The sequence below is a fragment of the Gallinula chloropus genome, assembly GCF_964237585.1.
Source record: "Gallinula chloropus genome assembly, chromosome: 32".
Taxonomy (NCBI): Eukaryota; Metazoa; Chordata; class Aves; order Gruiformes; family Rallidae; genus Gallinula; species Gallinula chloropus.
In genome coordinates, this window is record NC_140117.1 from 914,028 (window position 1) to 939,387 (window position 25,360).

At 55.0% G+C, this 25,360-nt stretch overlaps 2 protein-coding genes across 2 annotated transcripts in view; one reads left to right on the forward strand and one right to left on the reverse strand.

Annotated features, from left to right (window-relative positions):
• Positions 1-1,502: 1,502 nt before the first annotated feature.
• Positions 1,503-4,833, forward strand: LOC311202929 (class I histocompatibility antigen, F10 alpha chain-like; the record flags this gene model as incomplete). The annotated part of the gene is made up of 6 exons (XM_084277574.1): positions 1,503-1,566; positions 2,599-2,862; positions 3,585-3,860; positions 3,937-4,209; positions 4,291-4,395; positions 4,805-4,833. 6 exons carry the CDS (start codon positions 1,503-1,505, stop codon positions 4,831-4,833), a joined length of 1,011 nt encoding a protein of 336 aa, XP_084133700.1.
• An 811-nt stretch (positions 4,834-5,644) lies between these two features.
• The window catches only part of LOC311202930 (butyrophilin subfamily 1 member A1-like), a gene marked incomplete at both ends in the record, with an annotated part of 517,675 nt that continues 497,959 nt past the window's right edge, over positions 5,645-25,360 (reverse strand). Inside the window, 13 exons of the mRNA XM_084277575.1 lie at positions 5,645-5,698; positions 10,124-10,614; positions 10,831-10,858; positions 11,096-11,116; positions 11,262-11,304; positions 11,591-11,644; positions 12,278-12,331; positions 12,618-12,671; positions 14,077-14,107; positions 14,267-14,287; positions 14,804-14,908; positions 15,158-15,439; positions 15,772-16,119. Of these exons, the coding sequence (XP_084133701.1) occupies positions 5,645-5,698; positions 10,124-10,614; positions 10,831-10,858; positions 11,096-11,116; positions 11,262-11,304; positions 11,591-11,644; positions 12,278-12,331; positions 12,618-12,671; positions 14,077-14,107; positions 14,267-14,287; positions 14,804-14,908; positions 15,158-15,439; positions 15,772-16,119 (1,586 nt within the window). The remainder of the gene's footprint in view (positions 5,699-10,123; positions 10,615-10,830; positions 10,859-11,095; positions 11,117-11,261; positions 11,305-11,590; positions 11,645-12,277; positions 12,332-12,617; positions 12,672-14,076; positions 14,108-14,266; positions 14,288-14,803; positions 14,909-15,157; positions 15,440-15,771; positions 16,120-25,360) is intronic.

A 25,360-nucleotide genomic window follows, 5' to 3' on the forward strand; every position in this document is an offset into this window, starting at 1 on the left:
TCCCCCACCTCACTGGGCAGCCTGGTCTAATGCCTGACCCCTGTTTCAGTCAAGAATTTTTTCCCAATCTCCAATCTAAACCCACTCCCCGTTGCAACATGAGAGCATTTGCTCTTGTCCTATTGATCGTTCCTTGGGAGAACAGACCAACCCCCACCTTACTCCAAACTCCTTTTAGGCAGCTGTTGAGAGTGATTGGGAACCCACTGTGTCAGGTTGTCAATACTAAAACACTGACTTAGGACTCCTAAGATTTATGGTTGATGACCCAAAGAGTGCATTAAGCACTCAGCCATGGGTGATGAGGTCTCTTGAACCCTGCAGAACAATGTCCCTGTCGAGGGATTCCATTTCTACCATTAGCCTGGGTACCCCCTGCTCAGGTGGACATAGGGCGTTCTGCACTGGCTGGGACTCGGACCCTTGATGTGTGTGGGCACAGAGAGCTTCCTCTGTTAAGAACAGTGTGAAGTCCAGGGGAGAGTGGAGGCTGACAGCAGGCTGTCATGGGCTGGATGGAGTCACACTGCCTACGAGCGCTGCTGTGCTGGACATGCTGGAGCTCCAGCAGGAACTGGAGTCAGAGGCAGCACAGTGGGACACCCCAGTTGATATCACTACTGCATTTTTCTGGATGCCTTTGGCAGCAGAGAGCAGGGCACCGCTTGCTGTCCCTGGGAGGGTGCCCAGTCCACCTGGAATCGACTGCCCCAGGGGTGGAAACAGCCCCAGCATCTGCCATGGGCTGACCCCGACTGCGCTGGAAGGGGTGAAGCCCCAGAGCACCTGCAGTATGCTGATGACATCATCGTATGGGGCAGGAGAGCAGAAGAATTCTCTGAGACAGGGCAGAAGATAGTCCAGATCCTTCTGGAAGGTCTTTTTGCTGGTTTGAACTGGTAAGTTGATGGACCTGTGCAGGAGATGCAGTACAAGCAGTGCCAGGCAGGAGCGCTGCCAGGCCCGAGGCACGCTGGGCACAGGTGATGGCAGACACAAGTGACCCAGTGCATGAGGGACAGCGGGGACAAGGGACAGGTCCTGCAAGCCCCAGGGGTGCCCACACTCTCTGGGAGGTTTTTATCCTTGTCCCATCTGTTTCACCCACAAACCCACATGGTGTCAGAGCCGGGTGGGGAGAGCCACAGGGTGCCAGATGCCTGGGTCCCCCCGGGCCAGGCAGGTCTGGGGGTCTCAGGGTGTCCCAGGGTAGGGGATGAGAGTGGCACTGGTGTGGGGGGAAGAACTGCGATTCAGGGTGCCTAGGGGTGACCCAAGCCTGGGGGATACAGGCAAAATGGGGCTGTGGGGGGGTCTGGGACCCTGAGTGGGTGGGGGGGCTAGGCGGTCCCGTGGGGGAGTTACTGGTAAGAGTCTCTGGCTGCCATTGGTGGGCGGGTGATGGTGCAGCCAATCACGGGTCTCGGGGCGGGGCTGGCAGCGAGGTTTGTCCTGGAGCGGGGCTCCTTTGGCTCAGAACATCTGGGACCCGGAGTGGAGGGATGGGGCTGGACCGGGCACTGGGGCTGCTTCTGCTGCTGAGGGTCCTCGGCTGGGCGGCATGTGGTAAGTGCGGGTGGGTCCTGGGAACCCCACTGGACCCAGTTTCTTGATAACGGTTCTCCATTCCCTGCACACTGGATCACTCCAGGGCACAGAGACACCCAGTCACTCTCCCCAAGGACCAGCTGCCACCTTGGAACACTCCCCTTCCATCCTCTTCCATCCCTTTCCATCTGTCCTGGTTTTGGTCAGGATGGTGTTAACTTCGTTTGTAGCAGCGGATGGAATGCTGTGTTTGGATGTTAAAAGGAAAGCAATGCTGATAACACCCTGATGGTTTTAGTTGCTGTCAGACAGTCAAGTACTTTCTCAGCTCTTCATATTTCTCTGTTCATGAGAAAGGAGGGGCGGCTCCAGGATGCGCCGTTCTCGGGGGATGGTTCGGTTCTGGGATGGCTCTGGGTGTCACAGCTTGAGCTGTGGGTTCGGTGAGAAACTGCATTGTGTATCAACAGGTTCATATATTTTTTGCTCTAAAGTCCTGTTAGCATTGTTACATTTTATCTTTATGCTATTTTAGTAAACTATCCTTATCTCAACCCATGGGCTTTTGGTTTCTTGGTTTTGGGGTTGTTATTTGCCCCTTCCTTTTCCCTTCCCTTGCCTCACACCCCACCTCCCCTGCCCCTCTTTTCCCCTTCGTCTTTTCCTTTAAAGAGCAGACAGCTGCGTGGATCTCAGATATCAGGTGGGGTGAAACCATGACACCATCCCCTTCCCAGTCACTCCCACAGATCAGTTTCTCCTTGATGCCGGATACCCCCTTGGACTCCCTTCCTGGGCATCTCGGGTCCTTCACTGACAGAGCCCCCCTTTCCTCATCACCAGGAGCCCCCGGCTTCCCTTCATGGGAAGCAGGACCCAATCCTGGACACAGATTCCCCCCAACAGACACTTTCCCTTGAAACCCCCCCACACCCCCAGTCTGCTGCTCTGGGACCCCCACCCAGGCTCACCATCCACTCCTGCACCCCATCACTATGGGCACCCTCACCCTGCACCCCCCACCCTTCACTGACCCCTGTGTCCCCACAGAGCTCTACTCCCTGCACTACTTCCACACCGCAGTGTCAGAGCCCAGCCCAGGAGTACCCCAGTTTGTGTCCATGGGGTACGTGGACGGGAACCTCATTTCGCGCTACGACAGCGAGAAGGGGAGGGCGGTGCCCCGGGCAGACTGGATGGCGGCCAACCTGGACCAGCAGCACTGGGACCTGGAGACCCAGATTGGACAGACCAATCAGGAGGTTAACCATGTGGATCTGGACACACTGCAGAGCCGCTACAACCAGAGTGAGGGTGAGTGTGGGCTGGGAAGGGGCTCTGTGGGAGGGGAGATCTCCACTCCCTTCTCCCCCATGAAGACACTACCCTTCCTCATGGTACTGGCCAAGCACGTGCAGATCCTTCCCAGCCCAGTGCTGTTGGCAGAGCGCCCCATGCACCCCTGTCCACCAGTCCCACACTCCATGGGATCCTTTGTGCCAGAGCCAGGGAGGCTTCTGGGTGCCCCAACAAGCACATTCTGGCCTTCTCCCCACCATGCCCAGCACCCCATCCCAGACCTGGGTGCTACATCACAGCCCTCACCATCCCATGGCACTGAGTAGTCTCAGAACCTGAGAACTCTCTGAGGGGCTCCCACCCTGTGTCCCAGCCCCTCACCATTCCTATGGTACTTTGTACACCCCAGCTCAGAGCCAGAGGGGCTCCCACTACCCATGCCATCTCCTATCTGATCCCTCTCCCAGCATTCAGGACCCTGTCCCATCCCCTTGCTTTTACAGTGTGCCATGGGCTGGGTGCCATCTCAGCCATGCCCTGGGCACAAGGAGGCTGTGTCACAGCTGTACGTGATGTCCCAAGTGCTGTAGGCCCTGGGCTGGGTGGAGGCAGCTCTTGTATCCGTGCCCGATTCCCCAGGCCTCACACAGGGCTGGAGTGGGGGGTGCTGCCAGGGGGGCCTTGTCCCACTGAAGGCCCAGCAGCCCCTCAGCCCCGTCTCCCTGATCGTGTTTCAGGGACTCACACACTGCAGAGCAGAGTCAGCTGTGACCTCCTGGAGGACAATAGCACTAAGGGGTATTGGCAAGTCGCCTATGATGGGAGGGACTTCATTGCCTTCGACATGGACACGATGACGTTCACTGCGGCAGATGCAGCAGCACAAATCACCAAGAGGAACTGGGAGGCAGACAGGACTGCCATTGAGCACATGAAGCACTACCTGGAGAACACCTGTAGCGAGTGGCTGATGAAATACGTGAGCTATGGGCAGGCCATGCTGGAGAGGAAAGGTGAGGGGAGATGGGGACCCTGGGGAGGGGCCAGTGTGGATGTGTGTGCCAGCCCTCACTGCCACCCCCTCCCCAGAGCCCCCCACGGTCCGAGTGTCGAAGAAGGAGACCCAGGGGATCCTGACCTTGCACTGCCGCGCTTACGGCTTCTACCCACGGCCCATCACCATCAGCTGGCTGAAGGACGGTGAGGTCAGGGACCACGAGACCCAGCGGGGCAGCATCGTGCCCAACAGCGACAGCACCTACTACACCTGGGTGTCCATCGAGGCCCCTCCTGGGGAGCAGGACAAGTACCGGTGCCGTGTGGAGCACGCCAGCCTGGCCGAGCCGGGGGTCTTTGCAATGGGTGAGTCTGGTGGCCTTGGGCACGCGAAAGAATGGGCTAGGGGGGGCCCCTTCCCTTCCTCACAGCCCTGATCTTCCCCAGAGCCAGAGTCCAACTCATCGACCATCATGCCATGGGTGGTTGTTCCCCTTGCCATCCTGGCTGTCATCAGCATCACTGGATTCATCATCTGCAAGTGCAGATCAGGTAAAGCTCCAGGATGTGGGAGGAAGGCAGAGCCTGGAGAGCTGGTAGGGGCTGTGGTCATGAGCCACATGTCTCTGTAGAACCCCTGAGCCTGAGGGTTACACACAGTGGATGTTGATGCCTCTTCCCCTCTTCTCTTATGTGCACTGTGCCCACAGCGAGCATGAGGTGGCAGCTCGCAGCTGTTTCTCCCCCATAGGCATGGATGGGAGCTCTGGCAGCTTGACCAAAGGTATGACATGGGACTGGGGGGTGGATGGGACAGGCCCAGCTTTCTGTGCTCCCCCTTGAGACCCATGGTCAGAGCGACACTGGGCTGCTAGTGGGAGACGCTGAGACAACCATAGCAGAGGGTTGGGGACAGGGACTTTGACCTGGGTGACACTGTCTCTTCCTGCCATCCTTGCAGCGATCACAGTCTTACTGCTCCATGAGTGACTGGGGCAGCTGGATGTGGCCCTTGTGGTCTCACCAGCTGGAGAGGCTGGGAGCTGCCTGCAGAGAGCTGACCACACTGCACCAGCACATGGTTTGTTACTGACCATGCTTGTGTTCTGGAGCAGCCACTGCGCGTACTGAAGCCCGGCTGCCCGGGATGTTGCTGGGCATCTCCTGATGATGGGAAATAGCGAATGATTCTTCTGTTTTTCCTCTGCTTCTCCACATGGCTTTTGCTTTTGCCTTACTGAACTACCTTTGCCTTGGTCCCCACAGGTCTTTTTTTATCTTATTTTTCTTCTCTGAAGCTCAGGCACCTGATGCCACCGATCATCACCCTGTGCCCACCTTGTGCAGGCACTTACCTTTTCGGCAGGAGAAGGGTGCAAGCACTCACCAACACCTCCTGCCTGTACTGCAGTCTCCTTCCTTACCACTTCTGTCTGTGTGGATGCATCATGAATCTTGGGAGAGATTTTCTCTGTTGGAACACTGGTTTTTGCTCTCAGAAGAGTCCCCACCATTTTGGCAGAGACCCAGAGCACTTCCCTGGGCTGTGGACCTACAAGCAGACCTCGATCTCCCCTCTTTCAGTAGCAAACCATGGCCCTTGTCCTGCCACTCCAGGCCTTGGTAAAAGTCTCTCTCCATCTGTGTTCCTTCAAGTGAAGCTGCAGCAGTCACAGCCAGGCAGCTGGGCCTGGACACTGCTGCCTGGGCAGACCCCCATTATGTAGATGTCCAAGAACTGTGTTCCTGGAGAGTATCAAGACAAGGACCAAGGAGACCAGGTTGCTAAAACTGGAGATGCTCAGGTAGACTTGGAGTGGGAAGGTCGTCGTGAGTTGTTCGTAGTTCCATGGGCCTGTGGGACATGGGGGCAGAGACACCACGAACAGCTGGGCTCATGATGGAGAGTGGACCTGACCTGAGCACTGCAGCCATCGCCCAGGTCATGCATCAAGGTTAATGATGCACCAGAATCGAGACAGTGAAGCCTCCTGGAGCAAAGGACAGTGGACACGAGAATCCATCACCAGGGCCTGAATTAGGGCCACCCCCTGCCACTGTCCCCCGAGATCTGTATCCCCAGCTCTCCACCTCTGTGTGAGATGGGGGTCAGACTGGGGACACAGGGACAAGGAGATTGGGGGTCACCTGCTACCTGTGTCATAGCCCCAGGGCAAGCAGGTGGTAAAGGTGTGGGCACCCGCCTGGGTGGCTGCCACTGTCACCTGTGCCCAGCTCCAGGTCTCTGGTCCATACACGATGCTGTGTGGAGCGAGCGGGAGAAGAGCAGCAGCTCCTGGGGGATGGCAGCCACAGGCAGCAGAGGGGACGGCTGGGGACACGGTAGGGATGCCAGGGGGGATACAGTGAGGATATGGGAGGGGATGTGATGAGGGGACAGCTGGGACAAGGCTGGGAACACGGCAGGGATGTGGCAAGGGGATGGTGGGGATGGGTGTGGCAGTACTGCTACCCTGAGGGAGCAGCAGCATTAAACACCAGCCGAGTGAGCTGGCAGCAAAGTCTTGTGCCTCTTGGTCTGGTTTGGTTTTAAATCGGTTGGAAGCAGCAGCACTGAGGGACTGACAGGCTGACTCCTGTTCTTCCCGCTGCTGTCAGAGAGGTTCCAAAGAATGTTTCTCAATAGGTGCTTTATATAAATAAATAGATAATATATATATATGTTTATATCCCCCCTCACTGCAGGGGACATAGCAAGGGACTTGGGAGGGACATGGAGGGGAAAACTGAGGACACGGTAGGGATGCAGTGGTGACATGGCATGGACATGATGGGGACACAACTGGACATGTGTGGGATACATCTGTTGACACAGCTGGACATGTTGGGGAGACATCTGGGGACACAGCAGGGATGTGTTTGGAACATGGTGGTGATGGCTGGGGACATGGCAGGGACATGGTGGGGATGTCCCATGGGCATGGCAGGGATAGCTGGGGATGCATTGGGGACAGTTGGTGATACAGCATGCTGATGAGCTGTGGTGGGGATGGGTGGTGGCAGCAGGTGGCAGTGGGGACCTGTTGAGGACATCGTGTGTGACGGGTGGTGGCAGCACCTGGCCGTGCAGGTAGGAGGGCTGGTAGTCAGGGAGGGGGTGACTGTCCAGGAGCACCTGCCCGGCTCTCGGTGTCACAGGCACAGGACCAGGGACACCAGGGTGACCTTCCCCACCCCACCACCACCAGCACCTCTCCATGCTGCAGCTTGAGGGACACACTCTGGGGTGACAGAGGTGACACCCTGTGGCCCCTCCCCCAGAGCCTCCATTCCCCCCAATGGAGTCCTACCTTGTTCCCACCATGTCCCAACACCATCCACACCACATCCATGTCCCCATGCCCACCCTGCCATGTCCCCACTGTGTCCCCACAGTCCCTGCCATGTCCCCACAGCTTCCCCACCACCTCTCTATCCCCATGCCATGGCCCCATGGCCCCCACCTCATCTGTGTCCCCATATGCCCTCTTCACCATGTCCCTATGTCCACCTGCCATATTGCCACCATGTCTGCCTGTCCCCCTGCTATGTCTCTAAACTCTCCCTGCCAAGTCCATATCCCCATGATCTCCTGTCCTGGTTTTGGTCAGGATGGAGTTAACTTCTTTTGCAGCAGCGGATGGAATGCTGTGTTTGGGTGTTAAAGTGAAAGCAGTGCTGATAACACCCTGATGTTTTCAGTTGTGTCAAGCAGTCAAGGACTTTTTCAGCTCTTCATATTTCCCTATTAATGAGAATGGAGGGGCTAAGCCAGGACAGGTAACCCAAACTGGCCAAAGAGAGTATTCCATGCCAATTACGTCCTGCTCAGTATAAAGGGGCTGATGGGAGGAGGAGGGGGCGGCTCCAGGACGCGCTGTTTTTGGGGGACGGTCGGGTTCCGGGACGGCTCTGGGTGGCACGGCCTGAGCTGTGGGTTCGGTGAGAAACTGCATTGTGTATCAACAGCTTCATCTATTTTTTGCTCTAAAGTCCTGTCAACATTGTTATATTTTATCTTTCTGTTATCTTAGTAAACTATCCTTATCCCAACCCACAGGCTTTTGGTTTCTTGGTTTTGGGTTGTTGTTTGCCCCTTCCTTTTCCCTTCCCTTGCCTCACACTCACCCCCACCCCCACCTTTTCCCCTAAAGAGCAGGCAGCTGCCGGGATCTCGGCTCTCAGACGGGGTAAAACCACAACGGTACTTTTCTCTCTCTCACAGACATGCTGCGACTCAGGCACTCACCACTCACACCAGAGGAGTCAACTTGTTTCACTCCTCATGCCAGAGTCAACTCATTTCACTCACACCAATCGTTCATCAAATCCAAATCACTTTTCAGAAGTCAGTTCCTTGTCACAATATCCAAAGTTAAGAGCAATCACTCAGTGCCACCAGAGCAGCGTTGGGAATCAAACCCTGGTGTCCCTGTGACAGGCAGGAGCTCTCTCACTGACCGCAGAGCAGCACGCTGTGACACAAGTTGGCAGCAGGACTCCACACTCACCCCCTGATCACTGGAACGCCTCGGTCACACTGCACAAGATCTTTATATGATAAATCCAAACCAGAACAATGCTCACTCGATACAGTTATGGAGATTCCGATTGTTAGCAGCATTTACAGGCTACTAGCCAGGTGTATACAATCAGCCACTAGTGACCTGGGATATGACATTCACATGGGACGTCTCCCAACAGCTTACAGTATCCCCAGACGACCGGTCTCCAGAAACCAAATACCAAGATACCCAAGTACACCAGATACAGGCGGGCATCCATCAAACCAGGAGCTCAAATAAAGTTAAAGGAACACCTTAACAATGGGAGGATGGTCCTGGTCTGCTGCCGCAGTGAGCCGGGCAGGGCGAGGAGTCCCTATGGGAAACCCCAGGGTGTGCCTGGGGAGTCCTGTTCCTCCCCGGGTCCTGCAGCCCAGCAGAGAGGGTCCCATCTGGGTCGCCAAACTGATGCCTCAGAAAGCCGGAATCAAAACTCACCAGCCTTGGTGACTATGAAGCAGGGATCCTTTATTGCAGCTCTGGGCACACAGGGGATCACTCCTCCCAATGAGTGTGCCCATTAAAGACAAATTTCTCATATGTATACAGATTAACTCTACATATTCATTATAATTTCTAGGAAAAGGCAGAGTTATGCAAATTATTTCTAAAGAAGTCATTTATATTAATTCCCCACAGATAGAGAATGCTCAGTGACAGCCAGGGGGTCCCTTGGTGGTCCTCAGGGATGAAGGCTGAACGCCCTCCTCACTCTCATCGCACACTCCCCACACCTCCTCTCCATGCTTATCTGGGCTCCCAACACCTGCACCAACTAGTTAGTTTTTCACTGAAAACAAGATATACTCTGTCTCTTAATTGGTCATTAGTCTCATTATTTATGACTCCCCTATCTCCTACTTCCTCTAGTTTCAAGGCTGTTACACTATTATGGTGAAGTTTTGTAGCCGCTTTCAGGAAACAGCTCATGTGATTACAGCCAAATCCTGCTCAAATCAAAACTAACCTATTCCAGAAAACACACAAATTCTTACTTCTTTATCTTCAAGGCTGTTACTATTGCATTGTTATGGTTAAGTTTTGCAGTTGCTCTCACAAGCAGCTTACACAATTACAGCTTTCTCTTAAACTAATCTATTATTAAAACCAGGAAAATTCTTACATCAAAGTTATATTAATTGTCTCTTAAGCTGCACCTACATCAATCTATTCAGCATTATTATATTTCACTGAATCACCAGGCAGAGCCCTGACCCCCCCATTAACTGTGTCTGAGCACCAACCCAAACACATTTCTGTCCCACCCACCTGTAAAATTCAATTTCATAGAGTTCAGCCCAGCCAGAGCCAGAGCTGCAACCAACGGATCACAGCTGGGACAGCTGGAGACACGATGGAGCTCAGAGTGAGCAACCGTGTCCTGGCCACAGCTTGTGCATCCCCACACGGCTCCTAATGCTTGCATCATCACACTGTTACCAGCTCTGCCTGCAGCAGGAATACAACACACAGCCCGTACCAGCAACAGTGGGGAAATGAGCTCCAGCCCAGCCGAAACCTTCTGAGCCCCCTCACTGTCCCCCTTCTCCCTGTGCTGGGATGTGACCAAGGGGGACATCTACTTCTGTGGCATCGAGGAGAGGAGTGCGGGCAGGGTCTGCAGAAGGGCAGGGGCTCTACAGGGCTGTGAGGAGGGAGGAAGTGGGATGGGCTGTGGCCTCCCTGAGGCACAGCCCAGTGCCCTCTGTCTCCACCCAAAAGAAGGGGCGGATGGTCTCTCCATTGAATGCGGATGGTGGGAAAGTGAAGATCTCGGCCCCACTGTGACCATCGATGAAAGTCACCAGCCCTTGCGGATAGTCCAGACAGACCCAGATTCTGCTGGGGAACCAGGACAGGGACAGGGGGGTGCGAGGAGAGGTGAGGGACTGAAACTTCCCTTCATAGTGCATCACTGCCCAGATCCCTTCTTTGGGGCTCATATATAATTTCCCTTTTCTCTTCACAGAGTCCCTGGCCACCCCCACAGCCCACCGTGAATCCCCTCCCACCTCCCCCTTCACCTCCACCTCCCAGCAGTGCCTCCCCTCACTGAACCCCTCCTGGCCCAGCACAAAGGCACAATACATAAATCTCTGAGGGATGTTGGGCAGGTCCTGACATTTGCTTCCACATCTCACACTTCTTCCATCCTCGGACAGGACAAGCCTGGGATGAGCCGTGTTGGGATCCAGGGTCACCACGTCTGCAGGGACAGGAGGAGCCAGAGCATCAGGGGAAGAGCTCAGCGCTGGGCAGGTTTCACCTCTCTGGGGCCAGGATCTGCCCCGCAGGGCAGGACACGGGACATCTCCTTCCTCCGAGAGATCCCATCACAGGGCTGGTCCCATCATGGCCACAGCTGAGCTTTGTCCCATGGCAAAACACAACCCCCCAGAGCAGCACCCAAACCCCTGATTACCTGGAGTGTGGGGCAGCAGAAACTTCCTCCAGGCTACAAGGAGAGAGGAGAGCTGATCACATCCCAGAGCCAGTCCCAGCAGCTCTGGGCAGGGCAGGGGGTCCATCCCCACGCTGGTCTTCCTGAGCTGCCCACCCTCCCAGGCACATGGCCTTGGGCTTTCCCAGCCCCAGGGATGGGGGATGGAGAGGATGGGCAGGGAAAGGGGTGAGAACAGTGTGATGTGGCAAAACCCCATGCCGTGCCAGAGCTCACAAAGACTCACCCAGTGCTCCATCTCGTTCCTCTGGAAAGAAAAAACAAAAACAACCAACCAAGTGATATTTTATCAGAGGGCAGAGCTTTTCATGTGGTGACTGCTCATGAAGAAGTAAACAGAGCTTGGACAGACCCTGGAATACTTTCTTGGGAAGTGCAAAATGCCCCCAAACCTGAGGATCTCTGCCAGCCTGGTCACATCCAATGGCTGGAGCCCTGGGACAAGCAGAGGGAAGAGGGGACAACTCTGGTCTGGGGTCCCCAAGGCTGAGGAGATGCATGAATTGAGAGGAAGGGCAAGGAGGGAAAGGGCCGAGCACAGAGCACCTGGGACAGCACCCCACACTGTGCCAGAGCTCACAATCACCCCATGCTGCTCCTAGATGTTCTGGAAACCAAAGAGATCCGATACAAAAGCTTGTTATGCCATAACTACTCCTGAAGAGCAGGCAGAACTTGGCTTTATACCAAACTACTTCCTTGAAAAGTGAGAAAATCTTACCAAAGGCCCAAGAACGACTCCTTGACGGGACAGTTGCTTCCCATGACAGGAGCCCTGGGAGAAGAACAGGGAGTTGGAACAACCCATGGGCTGGTCTCCCCAAGACATAGGAGATGCATGAATTGAGAGGAAGGGCAAGAAGGGAAAGGGCCAAACACAGAGCACCCAGAAAAGGGGCCTCTTGCCATATGGAGGTCATAGAGGGACTCACCCTGCGCTGCATCTTGTTTCCCTGGAAAGAAAAAACAATTGATCAGAGGGGACATCTGGACATCCCATCACGGTTCATGAAAGAGAAGGAAGAGCTCTTGCAGACCCAAAACTACTACTCCCAAAGTGGAAACAGCCCTGAACCCCAGAAATGAATCTCTGCAGCCTGGTCACATCCCATGGCTGGGGCTCTGGGACAAGCAGAGGGAAGAGGGGACAACTCTGGTCTGGGGTTCCCAAGGCTGAGGAGATGCATGAATTGAGAGGAAGGGCAAGGAGGGAAAGGGCCGAGCACAGAGCACCTGGGACAGCACCCCACACTGTGCCAGAGCTCACAATCACCCCATGCTGCTCCTAGATGTTCTGGAAACCAAAGAGATCCGATACAAAAGCTTGTTATGCCATAACTACTCCTGAAGAGCAGGCAGAACTTGGCTTTATACCAAACTACTTCCTTGAAAAGTGAGAAAATCTTACCAAAGGCCCAAGAACGACTCCTTGACGGGACAGTTGCTTCCCATGACAGGAGCCCTGGGAGAAGAACAGGGAGTTGGAACAACCCATGGGCTGGTCTCCCCAAGACATAGGAGATGCATGAATTGAGAGGACAGGCAAGAAGGGAAAGGGCCGAGCACAGAGTGCCCAGGACAGAACCCCACACTGTGCCAGAGCTCACAATCACCCCATGCTGCTCCTAGATGTTCTGGAAACCAAAGAGATCCGATACAAAAGCTTGTTATGCCATAACTACTCCTGAAGAGCAGGCAGAACTTGGCTTTATACCAAACTACTTCCTTGAAAAGTGAGAAAATCTTACCAAAGGCCCAAGAACGGCTCATTGAAGGGACAGTTGCTTCCCGTGACCGGAGCCCTGGGAGAGGAAAAGGGAGTAGGAACAACCCAATGGGCTTGTCTCCCCTATACAGGGGAAATGCATGAATTGAGAGGAAGAGCAAGAAGGGAAAGGGCCAAGCACAGAGCACCTGGGACAGAGCCCCACGCCGTGCCAGAGATCATGGAGACTCACCAATCAGCTCATAGAGATTCTCTGTAAAGCAAAACCAATATTCGATCAGCAGACAGAGCTTCTCATCCCATAAGCGCTCAGGAGTGAGCAGGCAGAGCCTGGGAATTGCATCAAACTGGTGATATGGGAAGTGTGGAAAGACCCCAAACCCATGAAACTACTCCCTGCCTGGCCGTGTCTCCTGGCTGCTGCTCTAGAGAAGGAAGAGAGGCAGAGCTCAGGCAGGACTTAAATTTCTTCCCTTTGGGTAATGGTAAAAGCCCCATGAAGTCACAGGCATGGATCCCTTCCAGCATAGGCATATCTGAGGCCTGGTGCTCTTGGCAATCAAGAGGGTCCAGACCGGCACCCACCCTCCCAGGCACATCGCCCTGGGCTGTCCCTATCCCAGGGATGCCGGGATGGAGAGTGTGGGCAAGGAGGGAATGGGCTGAACACAGAGTTCCTGGGACATGTCCCCACACCATGAAGGAGGTTGTAGAGGGACTCACTCAGTGCTGCATCTTGCTTCTCTGGAATAAAAAAAAAAAGCAACATCTTCAGAGAGGGGACGGCTTTTCATGCAGTAATTGCTCATGATGAAGCAAACAGAGATTGGACAGACCATGGAATACTTTCTTGGGAACTGAGAAATGCCCCTAAAGCCCAGGAAAGGCTCCCTGCCAGCCTGGCCACATCCCAGAGCAGGTGCCAAGCAGCTCCAGGCAGGGCACAGGGTCCATCCCCGTGCTGGTCTGCCTGAACTGCCCACCCTCCCAGGCACATGGCCTTGGGCTTTCCCAGCCCCAGGGATGCTGGGATGGAGAGGACGGGCAGGGAGGGAAAGGGCCAAGCACATAACACTAGGACAGGACCCCACACCTTGCCAGAGTTCACGGACACTCACCCAGTGCTGCATCTCGTTCCTCTGGGAAGCAAACAAAAAAAGAAATATTAGATCAGCAGGGATAATTTTCATCCCACAACTGCTAAAACAGAAGCAAAAAGACTTTGTGATGATCCACAATTTTCTTTGTCTATGGTGGGAATGGACCCTAAAACCCAAGGAATGTCTCTTTCGACAGTGGTCATGTCTCATGACTCATTCACAGGGGTCTGGGTAGGGGAGACAGGACACCTCCCTCAGGTACCCATGCTCCTAGACACATGGGCTTGGGCTTTCCAGGGGCCAGGGATGCCAGGATGGACAGGGAAGGAAAGGGCCGAGCAAAGACCCAGGGACAGGACCCCACACCATGACAAAGCTCACAGAGACTCACTCAGTATTGCATCTCGTTCCTCTGGAAAGCAAAGAGAAAGCAATGTTTGGTCAGGAGGGACATCTCGTCATCCCAGAACTGCCCATGAGGAGCCGTCAGAGCTCAGGCAGACCCCAAACTGCTGTTTGAGAAGGGCAAAAAACCCCAAACCCCAGGAATGGCTCCTTCGACCACACTCACCCAGGGCTGCATCCCGTTTCCCTGGAAAGCAAAATCAAGAAGAGATGTGTGACCAAAGGGAACAACCACTCACCCCAGGGCTGATCCCACAGGAGCACACAGAGCTCGGGCTGATCACCAAATCCTCCTTTTTAGGGAGTAGGACCAGACCACCTCACTCCTGGGAATGGCTTCCTCCCAGCCCATCCCCAGGCTCTCTGGAGCTCAGCCCCAACGTCAGGAAACCCCAAAGGCAAGTCTCTGTTGGGGGCTCCTGTGCCAGGAGGTTTTGCTGGGGGAAGGGGCCAGAAGGACTCACCCAGCTCTCTGGAAAACTGCAGCACTGGAAAGCAAAGCCAGAGGAAGAGGAGGTCAGGAGAGCAGCTTGCTTCCTCAGCAGGAACAGCTCCAGAGGGTCTCTGGGACCTTCCCACCAGCCAAGCACTCTGGCTGTGCTCCCTGTCCTCCCACCCACACCCCACCATGTCCTTGTCCACTTCCACCCTTGCCCAAAGAGCTTTTTGATGAAGACAACACATCTCTCAAGGGCAAACGCACCTTTCCTTCTCCAGAGATAAGCTACAAGGCCAAGGAGCCCAATGGAGAGTACGAGGAGCACACCCAGAGCGGCCGTCCAGGGACGGGCATCATGGAAAAAGGGAGCTGAGAAACAACCAGATCCACAGGGAAAGGGTCCAATTTACACTCATGTCCATGAGGAGAAGGACCAAGAGACCCCCGCCCCACACCTCCCAGCACTTTTCCTGTGAGCCCTGGCCTCAAGGGGACAGAGTCCTCCCATGGCCCCGCACCCCCACACTGCACCCTAAGCCCAGCCCACAGCTGCTCCAAGCCAGGCAGCCAACCCCCGCCCTGCTCCAGCGCCGCAGGGGCTGGCTGCAGCCGTCTCACCGGAGATGCGCAGGGACGCCTCCTGCTCCTGGTCCAGGCGGCTGTTCCTGACCACACAGGACCAGTTCCCATCTCTGGTTCCCGTCACCACGATGGCGTCTTCGGTGTCAAACAGGCCCCTGGCATCAGGGGAACATCTCTGGGAGACCGAGGGGACACGGTGCCCGTTGGGGTCTTTCCACAGCACCTCCGGTTGCGGGAACCATCCGGCCGATCGACACAGCACCCGGATGCCTCCGGCCTCGTAACCCTCCAGAGAGAGCTGAGGGACAGAGCCTGTGGCTGGGGAAGAGCCCAGGGTTGGGGTCAGGGAGGGATGGGCTCAGCTCTGATGCCACCACTGCATCCCAGAGCAGACCCCTCACAGCTCCCACCATACCCACCCACATTAAGTGTTGATGCCCAACAGCCCCAGATCTCCCCCCAACTCTCCCGGCACAACAAGACTGAGCTGCCCAGCTTCAGCTCCTCCAGGCAGCATCTGCCCCCGCCAAGGCTGCCAGACACTGTGCCAGCTTTCCTGGGGTACCAAGGGACAGGACACAGATCAGGGAGGGACACACGAGCCCAGGAACACCATGACCACCCCTGCAAACACCACACCAGGCACAAACCTGAAACCTCCAGATCCATCAAAGCTTCTCCATAAGAGGCACCATCTGTCACAGTGCAGACGTACTGACCATCATCAGAGGGTCTCAGCCCAGAGATTCGCAAGTCCAGGCTGCCATTGGAGAGACCATCTCTGGCCAACTCTGTCCTCCCAGCATATTGCTCCATCTGATCCCCAGACACATCCTCCCCATGTCGGTAGTGGTGCACCGTTTCAGAGACCCTGTGCCGGATCCACCTGATGTCCCAGCTCTGAGCATCCATGGCTGGGGACAAGCGACATGGTAGCAGAACATCCTGCCCCACAGTGACAGGGAGAGCATGGTCTGGTCCCACCACTCTGAAGTCAGCTTGGCCATGGAGAAGGACACAGAGACATGGAGATGGTGCCTACGTTAATTGAGGGTATTGCAGCCACAGGCCAAGATTGGTCTAAGCGCTGCATGCTCCATGCTGCGGGTGTTGCTTTGCCTTCCCATGGTCCTGTCTCCCCAGAGTAACTGGAGTAGGAATGGAAGGACTGGAAGGAGAAGGAGGTTTCCTGGGAGCAGGGACCTGCTCCAGAAAATGACCTTCACCCCAGCCAGCCCCGCTCCAGCCATAACCGCCATGGGAAAGTGAAAGCATGTGGGGCCGAGCTCTGGCCTGGGCTCCCCCCACCCCATGGCAGCTGCTGCCCCACATCTCACAGCCAGAGTGCATAAAAACCCCCACCAACCCTGCAGGATCCCTACCTGATCCCAGCTGGAGCACGTGGAGAGTCACATAAAACCTCAGGAGGTCCCCAGGACTCACTGCGAGCCACATCTGTGGTCACGCTGGAGAGGAGGGAGGGGAAGGGAGGCAGAGGAGGGCAATGGGGGTCACAGCCACCCCAGAGGGGATCTGCTGAAGAAGGGCTGCTCCTGCACCAAAGAGGTGCCAAAATCCTCAGAGCCCCTGCTCCAGCCCCCCAAGAGTGTATGAAACTGGTGCTCGAGGGCAGGACAGGACCGCAGACGGGTCCCCAGAGCAGTCCCTGCTCTGTCCCACGGCCCCTCTCCAGCAGTTATCCCAAATCCAGTAACGGCTCGAAATGAGGGGAAATGTTCTCAACCCCCCGCAGAAAGAGGAGTCACTGGTGGGACGGAAATGAGCTGCCAGATGCATCAGGGTGATACAAAGAAGGGCAATTTGCCCACAGTCAGTTTAACGACTTTTGGGTGGGACTTGAGGCCGCAGCACAGGCGAGGAGCTTCCGCATCCTCCTACAAGAGTCCAGAATGTGGCCGCACCAGTGCTGACTACAGGGGCACAATCCCTGCCCTGGGGGCCATGCGGTGTCTGACACCAGCCAGGATGCCATTGGCTTTCCTGTCCACCTGGGCACACTGCTGACTCGTTGAGTCTTCAGTCAATCAACAGCCCCAGGTCCTTCTCTGCCTGTCAGCTCTCCAGACAGTCTCCCCCCAGCCTGTAGTGCTGCATGGGGTTGTTATGTCCCATGTGCAGCACTCTGCACTTGGCCATGTTAAACCTCATCCTGTTGGTCTCAGCCCAGGGATCCAGCCTGTCCAGATCCCTCTGAAGAGCCTCCCTACCCTCAGGCAGATCAACACTTCCTCCCAGCTTAGTGACATCTGCAAACTGACTGAGGGAGCATTCAATCCCTTCATCCAGGTCATTGAGAAAGATGTTGAACAGAACTGGACCCAGGACTGAGCCCTGGTGGATGCAACTCGTGACCGGCCTCCAGATGGATTTGGTTCCATTCACCACCACCTTTTGGGCCTGTCCATCCAGCCAGTTTTTAACCCCGCTGAGGGTCCACCTGTCCAGGCCAGTGGCAGCCAGTTTCTCAGTCAGAATGCTGTGAGAAACTGTGTCAAAGTCCAGGTAGACACATCCACAGCCTTCCCCTCATCCATGAAGCGGGTCACCTTGTCATAGAAGGTGATCAGGTTAGTTTGTCAGGATCTACCTTTTGTAATCCCATGTTGACTAGGCCTGATCCCCTGGCCATCATGCATGTGCTGCATGACAGCTCCCAAGATGACCCTCTCCATGATCTTCCCCAGGACTGAGGTCAGACTGACAGGCCTGGAGTTCCCCGGATCCTCCCTCCGGCCCTTCTTGTCCATGGGTGTAACATCTGCCAGCCTCCAGTCAAGTGGAACTTCCCCAGTCTGCCAGGATTTCTGGTAGATCATGGAAAGGGGTTGGGCAAGCAGCTCCCTCAATACCCTTATGTGGAACTCATCCAGCCCTGTAGATTTGTGGATATCTAACTTGCCCAGGAGGTCTCTACCCATTTCTCATAACCCTCCAGAAAGAGCTGAGTGACAGAGCCAGTGGCTGGGGGAAGAACCTGGGGTTGGGGTCAGAGAAGGATGGGCTCAGCTCTAAGGCCAACCCGAGCAGATCCCTCACAGCTCCCACCAAACCCACCCCAACCTGTGCAGGAACTGCAGAGTGTTGATGCCCGTTGATGTCCACCTGATGCCCCAGCTCCAAGTATAGTCACTGGGGAACAAGTGACATGGCAGCACAACATCCTGCCCCATGGTGACACGGAAAGGTTGGTCTGGTCCCACCCACAGGGGCTGGTGACTTTCACCAATGGTCACAGTGGGGTTGAGATCTTCAGTTTACCACCAGCCTCGTTCAATGGAGAGACCATCTGCCCATGGTTTTGGGTGGGTACGTGGAACACCAAGCTGTGGCTCAGGGAGAACACCTCCCCAGCCTTTCTGCAGACACTGTCCACACTTCTCTCTTCAGAGCCACAGTAGCAGATGTCCCCCTCAGCCCCATCCCAGCCCAGGGAGCAGAGGGGCAGTGAGGGGGCTCAGAAGGTTTTGGCTGGGCTGGAGCTTATGTCTCCACAGTCCCCAGTATGGGCTGTGTGTTGTATTCCTGCTGCAGGCAGAGCAGATAATGCTGTGGTGATGCAATCTTTAGGAGCCACGTGGGGATGCACAAGCTGTGCCCAGGAGATGTTTTCTCACCCTGGGCTCCATCATATCTCCAGCTGTCCCAGCTGTGATCCGTTGGTTGCAGCTCTGGGTCTGGCTGGGCTGAAATCTATGAAGTTGAATTTTGCAGGTGGGTGGGACAGAAATGTGTTTGGGTCGGTGCCCAGACATGGTTAATGGGGGGTCAGGGCTCTGCCTGGCTCTGCTCACAACCCCCCCCATGAAGACAAGCCCAAGGACTCATCCAGAGCACACTTTGGTAACAAGCATCCTTGGGGAGAGCTGAACATCTGAGGAAGAGGAAAGCTCCTACCCCAGCTGGGGTGAGGGGTGGGGGATGGCCAGGGAGAGATGAAGGCAACAGGAATGGGCAGGAACTGGAGGCAGGGAAATGTGGCAGTGGGTAATCATGAGCACCCACCCAATTAATTCCCTCCCCAAACTTGCAAAGAGCATGCATGCTAATTTAGATATGCTTGACCAGTAGTAGATGATGAGGTAATTAACTAACCAATTAGCATCTATTTACCAGGCTTTTCCTAACCCTGTCACAGGAACAAACAGGGCAGATTGTGTGTGCTGGGTTCTGGCTTTGTGGAATTACCACCCAGCACCCGTGTATGCACAGAATAAATCCAGTCCTCTGCTCTGTCTGTGTGTTGGCGTCAGTACAGTGGGTCACAAACCAGGTTTTGGGGCAGCCATGGGGTTTGCTGCCAGCACCCTGTGTCACAGAATCACAAGGATAGAAAAGACCTTTAAGATCAAGTCCAACCGTTCCCATCCTATGCTAAACCAGATCCCTAAGTCCCTCATCTACCCTTTCTTTAAACACATCCAGGGAAGGTGACTCAACCCCCTCCCTGGGCAGCCTGTTCCAGACCCCGGCAACTCTTTCAGTAATTTTTCCCCCCTAAATTCTAATCTGACCCTGCCCTGGTGCAACTTTGTTCCATTTCCCCTTGTCCCATCTCCTGTCCCCTGGCTGAAGAAACCATCACCCACCTCTCTGCACCCTCCTGTCAGGTAGTTGTAGGCAGTGAGAAAGTCTCCCCTCAGCCTCTTCTTCTCCAGGCTGAACACCCCCAGCTCCCTCAGCCGCTCCTCAGAGGATTTGCCCTCCAGCCCCTTCCCCAGCCTGGTTGCCCTTCTCTGGACTTGCTCCAGGACCACGATGTCCTTCTTATGGTGAGGAGCCCAGAACTGGACACATTACTTGAGGTGTGGCCTCACCAATGCCGAGTACAGGGACACAATCCCCTCCCCAGACCTGCTGGCCACACTATTTTTGACACAAGCCAGGATGCCATTGGCTTTCCTGACCACCCGGGCACACTGCTGGCTCATATTCAGTCTGCAGTCAACTAACACCCCCAGGTCCTTCTCTGCCTGACAGCTATCCCGTGGTGGTGCCCTGGAGTTCTGCACCCCACTGTTGGCAGAGCTCACAGTGGGGATGCCCTGACCTGCTGTTCCCCAGCACAGGCTGCTGGGAGAGGTGCAGCTCTGGGAAAAGCCACCTCCAGCACCTGCACCCAGGTACTGCAGCTGTATTTTCTGCCTCTGGACTTTGGTAGGAGGATGCAGAATTTCAGCTCCTTGCCTGGCAGTGGGGCCTCAAATCCTGCCCACAGATGTAAATCTGCACCTCAAAGCCAGCAGAGGATGGGGTTTTAAAGCAGCCTGGTGCATCCGGTAGCTCCTGAGCACCCAGTGAGCAACTTCCCTTTCCACAGGAGATTTGTATTTCCTGCCCTGTAGAGTCAGTAACGGATTTGCAGTAACTCCTGGGGAGGGGCAGTGGGGCAGAGCAGGGGCTGCACTGGGGAGCTGTGTGCTCCCATCCTGACCTTGAGGACCGGTTTCTTCCACTGTTGGGGTGCTTGTGCAGGGTATTTGGGGATGTTGGAGCCCCTTTAGGGCATGGGAAGCCCTTCTTTGCTGTCCCATCTGGGGCACCTGCAACCCCCACTGCCCTCCTCTGTCTCCCCCTTCCACTTCTCCAGCACAGCCACAGCTGTGGCTCCCAGTGAGCCCTGGGGGTCTCCTGAGCTATTGGGTGACTTTCCACATAGTTTCGCCGGGATCAGATAAGGATTCTGCAGGGAACACTGGAGCTTTTGCCTGCTCTGTGTGGCAGACGTGGGGCAGGGATCTGCCATGAGGTAGGGGGAGCTGACCCATGAGCTCGACCCCACATAGGTTTCACTTTCCCTTGGGCTCTTTATGCCATATGTCCCCCATCCTGGGTTCCCCTTCAGTCCTGTCCTGCAGTGCTCCCCTCCAATGCTTCTTGATAGCACTGGGGCTGGCTGGGGTAGAGGTCATTTTCTGCAGTAGGTAACAACTCCCAGGAAACCTCCTTCTCCTTTGAGCCATCCCACTCCTGCTCCAGTTTCTCCAGGGTCTCTGGACCATTGAAGGACCAAGCAACACCCGCGGCATTGTGTCCTGCTGATGCCAAGCTTGCCCCTTGCCTGCAATCCCCTAAATAAACATAAACACAATCCTTGTGTCTCTGTGATTTTCTCCCTGGCCAAGTGTGGTGGTTCAGCCCCAAGCAGTGGCTGAGCACCACCAGCCACTTGCTCACCTCTCCCTTGGAGGAGAAACAGACAGAGCCCCAGTGGTTTGGGATAAGGACAGTCTACAAGCTAAAAGAAGAAAAAATAAAGGGGGAATTATTTTTAAATAAAAAGTAAAGGGGGGAATTATTTTTTAAAAGGAGGAAAAAGTTTTTTTAAAAAAGAAGGCAAAAAATGGTGAAAAAAAGAAATAGGGTTAAAAAAAAAAGATAAAATACGTGATCAACAAAAGAGAGAAGAGGCAAAGCTGGAAAAGGCATTTTTCTCCCCAATGGGTGGGGGCTGCCCCATCCTTACTCACCCAGGGGTTGGGTGGGTTTGGGTCTGCCCTCCCCGCCCACGGTGGGCGCACAGGTACCGTGGAGCCCCACGCTGAGCAGGCGGGGGATGTGCAGGGCTGGGGGGTGCTGAGCCCCGGCCATGGCTGCGCTGGAGCCGGTTCAGGTAGGGAGGAGCTGGGGGTGTCAGGCAGGGGGAGCCCTCGGATAGGAGTGGGACCATCTGCGGAGGTGGGGTCTGACCTCAGGGCTGGGTTTACTGCGAGGGGAACGTTGGGGCACCGAGTTTTTCCTTCCTTTGCTTTAAAAAACTAATCTTTTAAACTTTGAGTCTGTCTTTGGCCTTTTGAATTTTAGTTCATCACTTTTAATTGTATTTTAATTGTATTTCTCACCTCGTGGTTTGCTGGGTTTCTTTATTTCTGAGGTTTTAATTTTATTACTTTGGGATTTTAAATACTTTTCTTTGGTTTAATTTTTAATTCATTTTTTCTATAATTTTATTCCTTAGGTTTTAATTTTCTTGCTTTGCTCTTTTATTTTCTCTTACATTTTCTTTTAAGATTAGTTCCCACTTTTTTGTTTGTTTGTTTCTCTGATTTTATCTCTTTGGCTTTATAATTTTAACTATTTTGTATTATTTTAGTTCTTTGGGGGTTATTTTAGTTCTTTTGAGGTTTTGTTTTTCTGTTGGATATTTTTAATTTCCCTCCCTAGTTTGTCTGTTTAATTTAGATTCTTTGCTTTGTATTTTGGGTCACAGTTGTGGGGTTTTTCCCCTTTTCCTTTCATTTTGGTTACTTTGTTTTTAATGGTTTAACTTTTAAAACGTTGCCACCTTGAGGCCACTTTACAGCCTCTCGGCTTTGGGCACCTCGGTGGTCTCCACGGTGGCTTTTTGTGGGGATGGGATAACGCCCACAGATCCCGACCTCTCTCCTGGCACTGCCTTTCCTTAAGATCTCTTGGCTCTGACCACCAAAGCTCCTTTGAACTGAAATGTGTTTTTTTATTCCTTGTTTTGGGGGTTCCACATCCAAGTAAGAGGGTCGTGGTGGGCTTCCAGGTCTCATCCTCGTTGGGGTTGGGATGCCCAAGGGGATAGTTTGTGTTTGCTCTTCCTGCCCCAACCCTGGGGACAAATGGTGTTTTGTTCCCAGGCTGATGGGGGTGACACCAGGAAAGGTGAAGGTGCTGCCTGTGCTCATGGGACGGTTGTGTGAGGGCAGAGCCAACCTGAAACCTCATTTGGTTTCCCTTCACCAGCTCTGAAGTGGAACCTCATGGAGCTTTTGCGACTCCTCTATGCATGGTGCTCGATAATGAGGTGGGTTTCCTCAGCACCCAACAGCCCTCAGACACGCGTTCAGGTGCTCCAAGCATCCCAGCTGGGGCAGGAGGATGCTCTGCTGGGAGGTGATCTGCTAGTCCTGCCTGGGAGCTGGGGCTCAGCGGCTGTTCTGGGCTCACACTGCCCTCTCCTGACACTTGGGGGTGGAGACATCCCCAGGGAATCCCCTCCTCTGAGACTCGAGTTGTGGAATCACAGAATGCTCTGGGGTGGAAGGCACCTTTGAAGGCCATCAAGTCCATGTCATGCCATGTCGTGTGTCCTCTTTGTGTGTGTGTGTCCCAGTGACCATGGACACCTTTCAATAGATCAAGTTGCTCAGAGCTTCACCAAGCCTGACCTTGAATGTCTCCAGGGATGGAGCCTCCACCACTTCTCTGGGGAGCCTAGGCCAGTGTCCCACCACCCTCAGAGGGCAGAACTTCTTCCTCATGTCTCATCTAAACCTGCCCTGCTCTAGTTTAAAACCAACATCCCCCCTCCTATCGTTCCATGCCCTTGGGAACAGTCCTTCACAGCTTGCCTGTAGGTCCCTCCAGGACTGGAAGGGGCTCTGAGGTCTCCCCTGAGCCTTTGCTTCTCCAGGGTGAACAGCCCCAACCCTCTCAGCCTGTCTTTGTAAGAGAAGTGCTCCAGCCCTCTGATCATCCTTCTGGCATCCTCTGGACCTGCTCCAAGAGGTCCATATCCTTCTTGAGTTGAGGGATCCAGACCAGCTCCCCTGGCCAGAGCCTCTTGTCACCAGCCATGGGATATGACCAGGCTGGCAGGGAGCTACTCTTGTGGATTTGGGGAATTTTCTTAGCTCCCTTATAAGCAGTTTGGGGTCTGCATTAGCTCTGCCTGGACTTCATGAGCAGTTATCACATAAAACATGGTCCCACCTGATCAAACACTTTTTCTTTCCCTTCCAGAGGAACAAGCTGCAGAAATGAGTGAGTCTCCATGAACTCCAGCACAGCGTGGGGTCCTGTCTTGGGTGATCTATGCTTGTCCCTTTCCCTCCTTTCCTTACGCATCTCCTCTCCATGGTCACACAGGAAACACCACAGGATGCTCCAGTGTGGGTCTCTCCGTCGCTCATCTCTGTGTCTCCGTCTCTCTCCATGGGCTGCAAGTGCTGGCAAGGGCTTGCTCCAACAGGAGACAGAGTGTCTTCTGTATATCTCCCCCTGCTCCAGCAAGAGGCCTCTCCTTGGGCTGCAGGTGGGGTTTCAGCCTTTTCCCTGGGCTGTGGGGGGACACCTGCTCCACCATGGGTTTCTCCAGGGTCTGCTGGGGCATCTTTCTCTCCAGCACCTGGGGTGACTCCTCCCCCTTTTCCAATGCCTTGGTGCCTGCACAGCTCCTCACATCTTCTCACTCCCTTCTCTGGGGGCACAATGCAGCTGCTTGCAGGGTTTTTTTTCCTCCTAAATGTGATTCCCAGAGGCGCTGTGACCATCGCTGATGGGCTCGGCCTTGGTCAGCAGTAACTCTGGCCTTGAGCCAGCTGGTGTTTACTCTGTGGGGCCTGCAGAGAGCTTCTGGCTGCTTCTTGCAGCAGCCACCCCTGCAGCTCCCCTTCTCCACCAGAACCCAGCCATACAAAGCAGTCAGGCACACTGGACTTCACCAGGATCGGTGGGTAACTGTGCATAGTCCGGATCATATTAAACCACCTTCTGGGGCCTGTTCCCTCGAGTACTGGGGGCCTCTCTCCATGGAGATCCTTCTGCCTGGCCGGCACACGCCACCTTCACTGCAGGGAAACCTTTCCCTCATGCCTGACAGGAGTCGCCGCCAGAGGCTGAGGGCTCGCATCTTCTCCCCCCTTCCCCACACAGGGAGCCCGGCTGCTTGGCCTCCCTGCCCTCCAGTTCTGGGCGTCTGGCCCTGTTACCGCGGTATCAGAGCAGCCCCGCCTGCCTTTTGCTAGACTTCCTCTGCTCTGCCAGAGGCTGCTGCCTGTCCGGGGCCGCTCTTTGCAGCCGTGATTGGCTGCTTCCCCTGCCACTCGTGGGCTCTGCACACTGATTGTCTAGAGCAGAGCCCGCTGCTCCTCTCTTCAAAGTTGACAGCAGCAGTGGACGTGCAGGTTGGTTCCGGGGGGTGCTGTTGCTGGGGGAGGGGCTGTGGGGGTGGGTTTGGGCTCCCCAAGTCCACCCCTCCTATTTCCTGCTGGGACCCATCACTTGTGACTCCCCGCTTCCTGCTGTGGCTCAGCCGTGCCGAGTCAGTGGGAGTCAGGAGCCCTTCCGGGCAGCGTCATCACAGGAGCTGCTTTGCCCAGCTGCCCCCAGCCCCCCTGGGGTTAACAGTCTGACCCTGGGGCGGGCTCAGCCTGTGCGCCAGCAGCGGGGAGTATCCAGGCAGCGGTTGTGCCTGTGTCCTCCTCCTATCACACCGCACCGACCCGGTTGGAGTTCCCCGCTTTCCCCATG